This window comes from Tamandua tetradactyla, chromosome 15, assembly GCF_023851605.1.
Source record: "Tamandua tetradactyla isolate mTamTet1 chromosome 15, mTamTet1.pri, whole genome shotgun sequence".
In the NCBI taxonomy this organism is placed as follows: Eukaryota; Metazoa; Chordata; class Mammalia; order Pilosa; family Myrmecophagidae; genus Tamandua; species Tamandua tetradactyla.
The window spans coordinates 40,127,235-40,140,705 of record NC_135341.1 but is presented as its reverse complement, the minus strand read 5'-3'; the positions used below and the strand labels follow the sequence as shown (position 1 = coordinate 40,140,705).

General features: G+C 52.0%; 1 protein-coding gene across 21 annotated transcripts in view; it reads right to left on the bottom strand.

Annotated features, from left to right (window-relative positions):
* Positions 1-2,593: 2,593 nt before the first annotated feature.
* The window catches only part of ALS2CL (ALS2 C-terminal like), a 31,537-nt gene continuing 20,659 nt past the window's right edge, over positions 2,594-13,471 (bottom strand). For 15 of the 21 annotated variants that reach the window (XM_077129524.1, XM_077129529.1, XM_077129531.1 and 12 more), the window contains 12 exons: positions 13,172-13,249; positions 12,159-12,289; positions 8,780-8,953; positions 8,543-8,639; positions 8,200-8,357; positions 7,504-7,569; positions 6,442-6,615; positions 5,134-5,176; positions 4,231-4,292; positions 3,975-4,124; positions 3,589-3,685; positions 2,594-3,096 (listed from right to left, as the gene is read on the bottom strand). In XM_077129524.1, coding sequence (XP_076985639.1) covers positions 2,986-3,096; positions 3,589-3,685; positions 3,975-4,124; positions 4,231-4,292; positions 5,134-5,176; positions 6,442-6,615; positions 7,504-7,569; positions 8,200-8,357; positions 8,543-8,639; positions 8,780-8,953; positions 12,159-12,289; positions 13,172-13,249 — 1,341 coding nt within the window. In that variant the 3' untranslated portion in view covers positions 2,594-2,985. Of the gene's footprint in view, positions 3,097-3,588; positions 3,700-3,974; positions 4,139-4,230; positions 4,489-5,133; positions 5,177-6,441; positions 6,616-7,503; positions 7,570-8,199; positions 8,358-8,542; positions 8,640-8,779; positions 8,954-12,158; positions 12,290-13,171; positions 13,250-13,471 lie in introns of those variants that run through there. The other 6 variants (XR_013162789.1, XR_013162791.1, XR_013162790.1 and 3 more) reach the window with 6 other exon arrangements.

Here is a 13,471-nt window from a genome sequence, read left to right as displayed (position 1 = left end):
TGTGGAGAAAGCAGGAGTTGAGAGAGTGAATGTGCAGGTGGCTTGATCACCAGGATCAGGGCTGAAGTTGTGAGGGGAGGTAGGTTATCAGGGATGCAGTCTGGGGAAAGCATGTCACTTAAGGGCCAGGCTGCAGGACTTGGACACGTCCGCTCACTGATGACCTCTTGGGTGTCTGATTCTCAGCTCCAATTGGTCCTTAAGGGTGTTTGGGTCCCATCATAGCCCAGAACTCTGCCCTTGGCTATTAGAAGGTCTCCAGGGGTCTGTAAACGAGCAGTGTCTGTGGCCCAAGTGATCCCGAAGTCTCATTCAGGATTGATAATGAAGAATTCTACCACCTCCTGAAGATCATTGCTGAAAAGAGCCTTCATCCTGGAGAACAAGATGGGGACTGGAAAGGTGGAGGGCAGAAAGGACCCCACCAGATGGCTAAGGTGCTGGGGTCTTTGATTAACAATCCCAACTTCCAGAGGGACCACCAGTCCATCATCCCTGCAGCCTAAGGAGCTCCTGCAGCAGCCTCACTCTCATTCCTTGAGCTCTGTGCCAGGGAGGAGTCGGCATATAGACTTGCCCTGACCATAGGGGGCCCATCTCCATCAGGCGTCCCAGCTCCAGATGTCCCTCCCATAAATGAAGCACTGTCCTCAGCTGTTAATTTCCTCAACTGTCTAAAGCGAGCAGCCCCTACTCTACAGGTTTTCTCGTAAGGGTCTGATACAGCCCTGGTTTCTGTTGGAACCTCCCAAAGCCCTGTCTAGTTGGTCTTGGGTGAAGCCTGGTGAAAGGGCAAGTGAGAAGAGTCTTGGTAGATATGAACTGCAGCAAGGATTCCTGAAAGAGGCTGGAAAGCGTGTCAGGATCTCCAGAGTGGGGCCGCAGCACTGCAAGAACTCAGGGCTGCCTCTGAGTCAGGCGTACACGTTGTTCTCAACTGCGAAGGGGCAAGATCTAGGCGGTAACCGTTGGGAGGACTGAAATACTGCTGAGCTGCCATAGTCACAGGTGAGTGGGAATGCCTGTGGCACCCTGTATAGCATTGCTCTTCATCAGTTTAGCCATCTCCTGGGGATCTGCGGTAGTTAGAGTCAGTTGTCAACTTGGCCAGGTGAAGGTGCCTAGATCTATTGCTGTAGACATGAGCCAATTGTGTGTAAACCTCATCTGTTGCTGATTACATCTGCAGTCGGCTAGGAGGCGTGTCTGCTGCAATGAATGATGTTTGATTTAATTGGCTGGTGCTTAAATGAGAGAGCTCAACATAGCACAGCCCAAGCAGCTCAGCATACCTCATCTCAGCAATCACAGCTCAGCCCAGGCCTTTGGAGATGCAGAAAGAAATCACCCTGGGGAAAGTTGTTGGAACCCAGAAGCCTGGAGAGAAGGCCAGCAGAGACCATCCTGTGCTTTTCCACATAAGGAAGAACCTCAGTTGAAAGTTAGCTGCCTTTCCTCTGAAGAACTAACAAAACAAATCCCTTTTTATTAAAAGCCAATCTATCTCTGGTGTGTTGCATTCCGGCAGCTAGCAAACTAGAAGAGGACCTTTGTGCAAAACCACAGGTGCTAGGAGAACCAGAGCCAGAGCCCTTCATTCAAGCCACTACATATGTTGGAACCAGCCAGAGAAAGCCTTGCCCCTCCCTGGGTCTCTGCAACCCCTGCACTGCCCAATCTCTGTGGCTCAGTGGGTGTCCCTGAGGCTCTACAGTCTGGGACTCAGGTGTGATTGGGCTTTTTCGGAGCTTCCTTCAGCCCAAGGAGCCAGAGCTGCATTTATGGAAGGGACACCAGGAGCCAAGAACAATGACCTGATTAGCTTACAGTTCAAGGCATGATGGTGGCAGGAGCAGGTCCAAAATCCGGGCCCAGCTTGCCCACGAATGCCTTATACCCCTGCATCAACCCACCCTCTCCCCAGGCTTCCTGCCCTGGATCATTTCAGAACATGGTCATACTGCCCACTGTCACATCTCTAGTTTGGGCAGGGGAGTCCCTGCAAGTCGCCTGGCCCAAACCCCTCCATGTCAGGAGAGAAACTGAGGCCCAGCAGGAATGAAGCTATACCAAGACCCAGCTCCTGCATCTCTGGGTCCCACATTAGAACCACTATTTAAATATAACCCTCCCCTCCCAAAGGCAACTGAGCTCCCTCTGGCATTTGCCTCTAACTGGAATGGTCCTGAAGCAAAGAGCTTAGTGGTCAGTGGCCCAGGCCAGCCTCATATGTACAGAGCTGCACAGCAGTCAAAGGTATGTAATTCACATGCCACTTGGGGCCTGCTGGTACTCAGTCAAGCAAAGCAAATTTATTCCGTCCCGCTTGCTCCAGCACTGCCGTTTATATTATATAAGAGTGGACTGTAGTTCAGAGACTCCCAAGCCCACCACCTCTCAACTGCACACCCAGTGAGTGAAAAGGCCTTGCCTGAGTCACCCAGCAGGCAGGAGCTCTTCCTGCCTTGCAGCCCTGGGAGGCTGGTTCAGAGCTGGGAGGAAGCCAGGTCCCCAGGAGATCACCCAGGGGAGACAGACCCAATAAATAGGGTGGTCACTTACAGCTTGGAGAAACAGGGATTGAGGCCAACAGTGACATGAGAATTTCAGTTACAGCCCAACAGACTGAAGTCAGACTTCCAGAAGGACTCCAGAATTCAGTAGGATTCAACCAGAAAGGCTCAGTGATTTGGGAGCAAAGTTCGGGTTAGGAGGAGCCAGGGACTGCTTGCTCCCTGCCTGTTAGCTGCTGAAGGTCAGTGGGGTCATTCAGGACTGGACCAGGGCCTAGAGAGTGGTGGCAGGGGTCACAGTCCTCCTTCCCCTCATTCCCAGGCAGGGTAGCAGCAGCATCTTCCTGCAAAAAATAAAACGTCTACCCTTCCCACAAGCTGCCTCCACGGATCCATCCTGTCCTCTGCCCCTTGGGCAGTGAAGGGCCTGGCAGGCTATGCTTGTTCCCACAGGAAGTCCATGTGGTTCCTCTCAGTTCTGCTGTCTGTAAGGTAGAGCCTGGGCTACCAGGCCTCCCGGCTCCCAGCAGCCGGGCAAGTGGTGCAGTCTCATATCTTCCTTCTGGATGTGCTCGTAACAGGACTGGTGAAGAGAGGAGAGGCTGAAGCTGCCGGCCATGGCATGCATGGGCTCTGGGGCCAATACCCAGGTGTGCCTGCCTTCCCAACCATGTCTCCAATTCTTCCCTCAGCCACAGTCTGCAAGGGAAGTAGGGCTTTCTCTCTCCTACTGGGCCCAAAGACGTGGTTACCACAGTCCCCAGGACTGAGATGCACCACAAGGCCTTAGTGAGTCCCTGCCCCTAGTCTTTCTTACTGTGGGGGGGTGGGGGGCGGGAGGCAGGGCAGTGCATGGGCCTGGAATAGAACCCAGGTCCCCCGCATGGCAGGTGAGCATTCTAACACTGAACTACGCCTTTGTTCTTTTAACAAGAGGACCAGTGTGAGGACCCTCTCGTAGAGACTACATGAGCCTGTCAATGTGAGCTCCTCCCCACCATGAGGGCTGGGGCAGGGAGAGGGTCTTTCAGTGGCCGGGGCATCGCTGCCCAGCCTGCCAGCCTCCGCTTCTCACCTCCAGGGCTGTGAGCAGGAAGTCATACAGGCCTCCTGTGTGGATGGGGTCCATCATGTCACGGATCAGATGGATCTCGGCTCCCAGGTGCTGGATTCTGGGGAATAACCCCTCCAAGAGAGGGAGGGAGAGAAGAAGCAGGGGGCGGGGGCGGTCGTCAGAGCCAGGCACCGAATGGTTGGGGAACAAAGCCCTAGCCTGGGTGGCTGGTTGCCTGGGGGGTGGTCCCTGATCTGTCTCTTGCACCCACAGGACCCTGGGTGGGACCCTCTCCTCCCTGGGCCTCAGCTTCCCCATCTGCACCATAAAAGGCTATATTCATAAATCCTCATGTCCAAGGACTTGGGCACATATCGTGGTTGGGGATGGGGAGGATGGGAGCTCACTGGGCACGTGCTGCCACGTAGATGAGCAGTGGCAACAGGTCATCCATGGGCAGCTTGTACTCCCGGCCCAGCACCCGGGACACGGTGGCCTCAATTTCCCCATATGTCTTCTCCAGCACTTCCAGTTTCTCCCGTGGGTCCATTGTGGTGCTGCAGAAGAGGAGCTGGCTCTGGGTCAAGGCCCTCAGGTTCAAGGCCAACTGGGAGCCCCCAATACCCCTGCCTTCTGCACCCTCCCCAGGGCAGGAGGACTCACATGATCTTCTGCAGGCACTCGGTGGCCGACAGGAAGCACTTGTCCCTGACCAGAGAGTATCTCTACATGGTGGAGGAAGCCAGGTTGGACAGGGCGTGATGGTCATAGCTGTAGCCCTCTGGCTCTGTCAACCCCCACTTCCTGGGACCGGGTTGACCCTGAGCCCCTTGCCACCCACTCCTTCAGCACAGTCCTGGCCCTGAGGGCCGAGTGAACAAGGACAAGTCACAGCTCCACTGTGGGCCTCAGTTTATCCAACTGTAAAACAGGGGAAATGGTCTCCAGAAGTTGGGAGGCTCAAAATAGGCAAGGGAGATCATCATAATGGCTGATGGTCACTACGTATCTCCCAGTTCTGAGGGCCCATGTCAGTACTTCTCAATCTCCTGGAGGAATCACCGATTCCTGGGCCCACCCCCTGGGTTTCTGATTTAAGAAGGTCTGGCATGGGCCCAAGAATCTTTTTTTTCTAACAGATTCCCAGAAGATACTGGTGCTGCTGGTCAGGTCAGCACACTTGGAGAACCCTCGCTTCATTGTACTGGCCCTCTTCACCCTCACAGCAAACCCATGAACTAGTGCTAGTATTACCTCTCTCTTACCAAAGAGGAAACTGAGACATGGAGATCAAGTACCTTGCCCAAGGTGAACAGCCAATAAAGGGGTGGAGCCTGTGCTTGAGCCTGGCCTAGCCACACAGGGAGGTTAGAATAATGCAGAAAGCCTAGAGCCTCCTCCTCACCTCTGCCCCTGCCCAGCTCCTCTGCAGCTTCCAACCAATGATGTTAAGTGAGGGCGCTCCTTGGAGGCCCTAGGCCATCTCTAGGCTGTAGACCCAGCTCTGAGCTCAGGCCCTCCCAAACTCCCACCTTCTTGGGGCAAGTAATGGACCCAACCCCTCACCTGATTGGTTGTTAGAGTGAGGTCCTTGAGGGGCCACAGGTGCCTGAAATTAAGAGTAGGAAAAGGAGGCTTTGACAGACAGCGAGCAGGGTCTGTGCCACCAGGACCCCCAGCAGTGCTCTGTGCTAGTACAGGGAAGGGGAAGGGGATGGTCCGCAAGGCCTCCCTGAGCCAGGCTGTGAAATGTGGAGCCTGAGAAAAAGGAAGCCAGAGAGATTCCTGGAGAAGGCAATGCTTCTCCTGGACCCTGAAAGAGGAGTTGAACCTGGAGAGGATGAGGAGAGGGAAGGGCTGGCCATGGGCCAGAGAGTAAGAGCTGAGAATGAACTCTGTTCTGGAGGTGGGAGGGAGCCAGCACAGGCGGATGTATAGGAAAGGATACAGAAACTATCGCAGTGGCTGCAGTGTGGGGCAGGGGCTGGGAGAGAGAGGAGCTGAGAGGTCAGTGTGGAGGAGGTGGCACCATGTGGAGGAGGCAGCAGGAAGGTGAGAGGAGGAAGAAAGCTTGGGAGGCTGTTGGCAGCCAGGTCTCTGTCCTGGTGACTAGGCAGATACAGGAAACATTTACCAAGACAGAAGAAGAAACAGGGTTTGAGGGTGTATGTGGGAAGCACCATCCTGTGACAAAGGAGACCCAGGTATGGGAGATGGGAGAGTGGGCACCCATGCCCTCCATGGGGGTAGGGAGTAACTTGTGGCATCAATGGATCAGACCACTGAGGAGAAAGGCTGTTTTGGTAGCTGAGGATGGAAGGGAGGCCTTAGGGGAGGTCCTGCTCCTAGGATGTGGTAAACACCCCCTGACCTTCTCTGGAACTAGCCCTTGCTTTTCCCTTTGGGGTTCTCCCCTTCCACACTCTCAGTCTAAGAGCCCAGAGCCCTAGAGGTAGAAACTGAGGCCAACCTAGTTAATGGGAACCACAGTCAGTGTTCAGAGGTGGACTCAGGACCCAAGCCAAGCTAGTGAGAGACTCCAGCGACTTTGCTGGAGCTGTTGGGAAGGAGGCACCAGCTCACTGCAAAGAAAGGCTGAGCTGGAAGAGTACAATCCTCAACTGAATGATGCCATGTTTGTCACCACAAAGGGGAGCCAGAGAAATACAGAAACAGAAGGTGCTTCCCTTTGTCATGTGTTTGAGCATGTAGATACAGCCACACCTGAACGCACAACCCCCTGGAACTTCTCAAGTTCATGAGCACATTAAACGCCACCCCCCCTTTTTTTTTTTACTGAGAATAGTTTGAGTTCGCATCCTCTGCTACTCCAAGAACCCTGGTTAATGTGGTATGGCAGTGGAGGGGGCTTACTTCTGTACTTCCAGGAATTCAAGCAGCTTGATGTCAGGGAAGAGGCTCAAGTTGGTGATGCCCTGGCTGTAGAGACTGTCCTCCTTCTCATGAAGAAGCAGGTACAGAGTGAAGAGCTCTGGGTGGAAGCTCGGCAGCATGAGGGGCAGCACCAATCCATGTACCTGCAGGTCCCTGGGTGACAGAGACCAGGACAGGCATTGGGGCTAGCAGGGTATTGGTGCAAGGGATGGAGACCACTACATGGGGCTACTTCTCAAAAAGCCCGGGGAGCCCCTACTCCCACAAACAAACAGTCCCTGCTTTCAGCCTCCTCCACTCCACTGCCTAGAAAACCCATTCTGAAGCCTGTTTTAATTCACTCATTCAACTGATAACTGTCAATCACCTCATTCTCTCATTTGACTTTCAGAACCAGTAAACCAGGGTGGAACACGATTTTGTTCCCCATTTGACTGAAAGCAAACCCAGGGCCCTTAATGGGCAAGTGACTTGCAGCAAAGTTCTCAGCAGCCATCCTAGTTTGCTGTGCCTCCTAGGATTCCAGGGGAAAGTTCTCCCTAATGTCTAAACTCATTCTCCCCTCTGCGGTGCAGTGACAAAAGGTTTCTCTGATCAGGAACATCTCTGGGCCTGGAATTTGGAGGCAAATTATAGGGTTCTGTGTCCAGGGAATGGATTTAATGACCCACCCAACTCCTGCTATCACTGCATGACTTCTAAAACACCCACTTCCGAGCCTCAGTTTTCCCATCTGCGCACAAGGCGAAAGAGGGGGCCTTGGAAAGCTCTCTCTGCACACCCAAGAGATGAGGCTGGGATAATGCATTTAAAATAAAGATGCTTTTGATGTACTGTGGCAGTGCCCCTTCTCTAGTTGCTCATGGGACAGGGGTCATGAGTCATTCTGACCCACAAATGGTCTGGAACAAGACTTGGCCGATAGGATGAATCCCCCAAAACTTCCTCAGAAGCGCCTCTTTCCCCCAAGGGGGGCCCCAAGAGCAGAAGCACAAGGCCTCCCTGAAACTGAGGGAGCCTTGGAAAGCTCTCTCTGCACACCTTGTCTCCACATCTTCATCCTCCAGAACTTGGCCCTTCTGCTGTAAGGCAACCTGCAGCAGACCCCTGCAAAACAGTGAGAGAGAGATGGTGTGGCTGCCATGTGCCAAGGAAGCAGGAGGTCCACCCTCTTAGTTACCAGAACTGTGGAACAAGGGCCTGCAGAGTCTAGCCTCTCAAACTACGGGGGTTAAAAAGCTGGGACAACAGAATGTCAGCACAGAGAATTCTCGAATTCCAGCAACAGAAGAAACTGTGGCAGGTAGGGTTCCTATTTGCAATATGTTTGATGAGGTCACAGCTCAGCCTGGGACTGGAGATGGGATCTGAGGAGCCCATCTGAGGATCAGGGCTCAGCCTGCAGGGGGTATAGAATTCCTGAGGATCAGGGCTCAGCCTGCAATGGGGGTAGAGTTTTTTGAGGATCAGGGCTCAGCCTGCAGGGCGGGTAGAGTTCCTTGAGGATCAGGAGTTAGCCCAGAGCCTGACTGGAGATTGGATTTGGCATAAGGGCTGAAGTTGGGTCCTTGCTCTCATCTCCCCACCCTCTAATCCCTTTGTTTACCAGCCCCACATTGACCAACCCTCTGGCTCTTTGTCAGCCCAGACCTGAGGTAGAAGTACCACTTGGAAAGGGCAGACCCCTGTACCCTGGGTTGCAGGGTGGTGGCTGTTCCCACGTGCCACTGTGCTCACCTGTAGGAGGCCCACAGTTCCTGGGCATGCTGCTTCACCTCCTCCTGGGCCATCCCCTGCAGGTGCTTGTTGGCCCCGACACCTGAATAGGTGGCCTGGAAGGTCAGCATCAGTGTCCTGAGCAGCTTTCCCAGGGGGTGCAGCGAGTTGCTCAGAGCCTGGGCCAGGGCATTGACAATGAAAAGAAGCTTGACACAAGGGGCTAGAGCAAAGTATGCCCAGGCAAGACTCCCACAACTGCCCCCAGTTCACAGACAGGAACACTGAGGTCTTCTGAAGAGAAGGTGACCACAGGCCTGTCACCTCCAGTCGGCATTGCGTCCCCTCCCCACAAGACTCTCACCTTCCCAAGGTACTGCTGTAGGGCTCTGGGCTCCTGGTGCTGCAGCAGCTCCTCCAGGATGTCTTCAATACTGCTTGCACCATCCTCAGGGTGGGTCCTGGAACATCACACACGCGTCCCTCACCCATGCCTGGGCCCAGGCCCTCCCCTCTGAAAAGTCTTCCTCCCCAGCCCACTCTGAGCCACAGCAGCCCTGACACCAGCCCACTGGTTGTCCACATGATGCCTGGGCCTCACCTCTCACAGCATAGGTACTCCTGAGACTTGCGCAGCTCCCTTGAGCTTTGCACGTGGAAGCCCAGCAGCGCCTCCTGCAGGTCCCCAGGGCAACCAGCACGCACGAAGTCCCGGAATGGGCTATAAACGCCCTGCCAGCGGCTCTCCACAGGGAAGGCACCCAGACCGAGCTGACTGCAAAGGAGAAGAAGATGGAGTGATGGGGCCAGGACCCAACCCTTGGAGGGGTGGAGGTACCCAGCTCAGCCCAGAGTCAGAGCCAGGGAAGGGTGGATGGATCAGGGGATGCAGATTGGGCTGACCTCAAAGGCTGCAGGAGGAGAAAGGAGAGACTGAGAAAGGGAGAGAAGCTACCCATGATGGAGAAGAGAGACCGGGACACAGAACCCTGGAGAGATGGAGACAGAAAGGTGAGCAGACTTGGAGAGTTGGTGCCCAAAGTTCAGAGTGGAGTTTTAACTCAAGAGACCGTACCCAAGTTTGAGATTTCCCTGTCATGAGACCCCAGTCTGCCTTTCCACCAGAACTGGTTCCTTCTTTTTATCTTTATCTCTATGAATATTTTATTGGGACAAAACAATACATTTTCATGGGATGATTCTTAAGGCATCTCAAGTACTTTCCCTTCAGTTTTTTAACATGCACTCTCAAAACTGGTATACTTACCCCAATCCACTATTAATAGTTTCAGTCATCCAACAAAGTAAGAAAAAAAAATCATGCTGCAAACAGGGATGGGGAATAAGAGAAAAAGTGACTTAACCTAAAACATTACTGGATTTAAAATTTTTATTTACATATCCTCTCCTCTCACTTTCTCAGATTATAGAAACAGAAAAGGGTTATCCAACACCCCTTTTAAACTCCAGTTTACAGGTAACTTGGTCAATAGAAAAAATGGCCCAAGAAAATAAAAATCTCAGTTCTCCAACAAGCTACTTCTCTAGTCTTAGTCAATCTCTTTCCCCCTTCTTTTAGTGCTAGCTGCCCTTATACAAAATGGGATCATCAAGATTACGTGAGTGATTTCATCAGTATGGTGTAAAGAACCAGGAAAGCTTTTTTATCTTTCCAACCATTAGTTTAACATCACTGAGGTAACAAGAACTAATAGTAAAGGTGAACACAGATTACCACCCCACTTTAGTTTCTGATGCATTCTTCCCTCTCTTGAAAGGTCTGGGCCAAGTACCCAAACTTTGTCCTAGGAACCTAGGAACTGTGTTGGAAAAGGCAGATTCTGAGTTGGCTCAGGGCTCCTTGTGCATGGAAGGATTCACTTATCCATACAGATGGGAACAAGGCAGTCCCCTTTGAAAGCACAACTTCTCTTGTTTTTATCTTTCATTCAACCCCACGACTGCTCCAAAAGAATAGAATTTGGGATACTGCTTCATGAAGAACACAGTAACTGCAGTTTAAAAGCCACTGTATTCTTTAAACCTGGTTCCTTCTTGAGGTCGATCCCCACCTTGACCAACAGGCCCAGGGATCTGAGTTGGGGCGGGGGGGGGGTCGCACTGTCTAATGGATGGCTGACCCTCCCTTGTCTCACACACTGGTCACCCTAAGCCTGTACCCCACCAAGGTTGTTGTACCCCCCAAATTTGCCATCCACTCCCAGTTCCTGCTGTCAGGGAGAGAAAGCACATAGGAAGGATGGATCAAGTAGTCAGCCTGACCCCTCCCTACATCTGAGATGCACCTAAGGGTTCGGTGAATGTTAGGTCTATACTCCATTAGCACCCGCCACCCACACAGATTCCCTCATTGGTGTAATCTGCCAAGTCTTCCTCAATAGACATGGTAAAAGTCAACACCTGAACTACAGTTTTCCAAGGAAGAACTCTATCCCCATAGGAAAAGAAGTCTATCCCCCTTTCAAATATCCCATGATAGTAACACTGATGCCACTTAACAAGTTTCCTTCTTCACCCTGGCTGGCAGGGAACTCAGCCAGGCAAATGCTCAATCAAAACTGATGAGAAAAAGGTGGTCTCTCCAATATACCCCAAGGTTGCATTCAGAGAGGCAGGCCGCTGTGTAGGCCCTTAGAAAGGGTGGGACTGCCACTTTCTAAAGCCCCAAAGATAAATCACTCTTAGACTTTGAAATCTAATGGAATTTGCCCTTCAGGTTTTCGAGACTGCTTGGGTCTGGTACCCCTTGTATTCCTTCCAATTTCTCCCTATGGAAATGGGAATATGTATCTTATGACTGTTCCTCCTTAGTATGTTGGCAGCAAATAACTTGTTCTGAGTTTACAGGTCCAGAGCCAGAAGAGAATTTTCTTAGGACAGACCATGCTGGAAGCTGACTTTCATGAGATTTTTGTACTATTTCTAACTTTATGTTGCATTTGTATTGTTACTGAAATGGTTTAAGGCTTTCTGATATTGTTATGGAATAAATGTATTTTGCACTTGAAAGGAACATGTCTTTTTAGGGTCCGAAGTGTGGAATGTGCCGGTTTGAATCTGTTCTGAATCCCAGAAAAACCATGTCCTTTAATCCTCATTCAATATTGCTCGGTGGGAGCTTTCTGACTGCTTCCATGGAGATGTGACCCACCCAGTTGTGGGTGTAACTTCTGATTAGATGGTTTCCATGGAGATGCATCTCAATCCATTCAAGGTGGGGTTGTTTACTGGAGCTCTTTAAGAGGGAATCATTTTGGAAAAAGCTTTAGAGCCTACGCAGCCAGAGACCTTTGGAGATGAAGAAGGAAAACGCCCCTAAGGGAGCTTCATGAAACAAGAAGCCAGAAGATAAAGCTAGCAGACTTTGCCATGTGCCCTTCCAGTTGAGAGAGAAACTCTGAAATTCATCAGCCTTTCTTGAGTGACAGTAACCTCCTGTTGGTGCCTTAATTTGGGCATTCCATTTCTGGTATATCACATTCCGGCAACTTGCAAACTAGAACAATCCCCCTCTCAAATCCCCCATGAAAGTGACAGTGATGCCACTTAGCAAGCTTCCTTCTTCACTCTGGCTGGCAGGGAACTTGACCAGGCAAATGCTCAATCAAAATTGCTTCCTCCCTTTCTTTTAAGCTTGAATCATAATTTTATTTCCTATGTTATTGTTTGTTTGTTTTGTAAAATGTCTTATACTCTTCCTAGAAAAAAGCAGCCTAAAAAAAGCTAACACACAATATTTTTCTCCAGTTCTGTGGCATGCAGAGTTATCACCACTTAGCCCTTGAGTCAAACAGTCTCTGACTGGAGGGTTGTTTATCCTTCTGTGTACCCTCTGAACTTGCTAACATGCCAAGAGGAATCTCAGAGAAGACTCTCTGATGATACCTGATTCCTTTGGGGTGGAAAAGACACCCTGAAACAAACTCCAAGATGCTCAGCCAAAGAAGCCAGGCTCTCACCGCTTGCAGGTGCTGTTCGGCTCTGGTGGGAAGGCAGCTGTATCCAGCATGCCCTGCATCTGCAGTCCTCTCTCTATCCCGCTGCCAAAAGAGCCCTCCAGGGTGAAGCCATTGGGGAAGGTGATCTTGCCCTGGAAGCCAAGATGGGGTCAAGGACATCCATCTTTCAACTTGTCTGTCTGCCCAGCTGCCCTTCCATCCAATCACAATAGGCCTTAGGGCCTCACATCCATCCTGGGTCATAAAGGTGAGGGGCTGATGGGTGGGTTTCATACCTGCCCCACCCTGAGGGGCTCATAATCCTCTACTCCTGCAGGAGTCCCTCCACCAACAGCTGTGCCCACCACCCAAGGGCTACTGTCTGAGATGGGAGGGAGAAGAGTGGGAGAAGGCAAAGGGGAGGTGCGTCATGGAACTGAATGGGAAGAACGACCACTGTGGGGCTGGAGGAGAGGAGTCTAGAGGCAGGTAGAGGCCTGGGGAAGGGACGGGGCACCATCAGCATTGAGGGAGAGACAATCCTTTGCTGCATGGGTTTTCCCAAGCATAGCACCCTTGGTCCACCCATTAGACACCAGTAGTATAGTGCCCCCTATCCACCTCCACTGTCATATTAAACCAAAACAGCTTCCAAATTTCAAAGGGCCACAGGAAGGGCATACTTCTTCCTACAGGGTGAGCTCAGGCAGGAACATACCAAAAGGCAGTGACTCTAGGGACACCTGCTGAGGGACTGGGTGTGGGTGGGTGGGTGGGAGGTATTCTAAACGACAGGACCGATGGAGAGACAGCAGGGAGGAGACCACCAGCATCAGCTGGACCCGGGGCAAGCCAGTCTGTTCCCTCTTGGCTTGGGGAACAGCTGCTGTGCCTGTCCCTAGGAGGTGATGCAGGCTGGAGAGGACCATCTCTACATCCTCCTTGCCTGTACCCTCAGCCCTGGGTCCAAGAGGCATGATTACAGACCCCAGCCAAGGTCTTGGCAGATGGAGAGGGGTGTCAGTGACCCTCACCTTTCCCATGAGGGTTAAGTCCCTGGTGAAGGTGCCCTCGTACAGGGAGTCATCTTCAGAGAGGAGGATCCCTGAACCCTGGGAAAGGAAGCCGGAGAGAGTAGGAGCATTTAGGAAGGGCCAGGACCCTGGGGACAGGGTAGAAAAGGAGAGGTGGCCATCAACCCATGAACCAAGAGGCCTGAGCCCCGTCACAGCACTCCTCGGGTCTATACCAAGGTGGGAGATCAGCCCTCAGTCTGCTAAGCACCAACTCTATGACCTCATCCCTGGGTTCTCCTAAACTATACCCTTGGACCT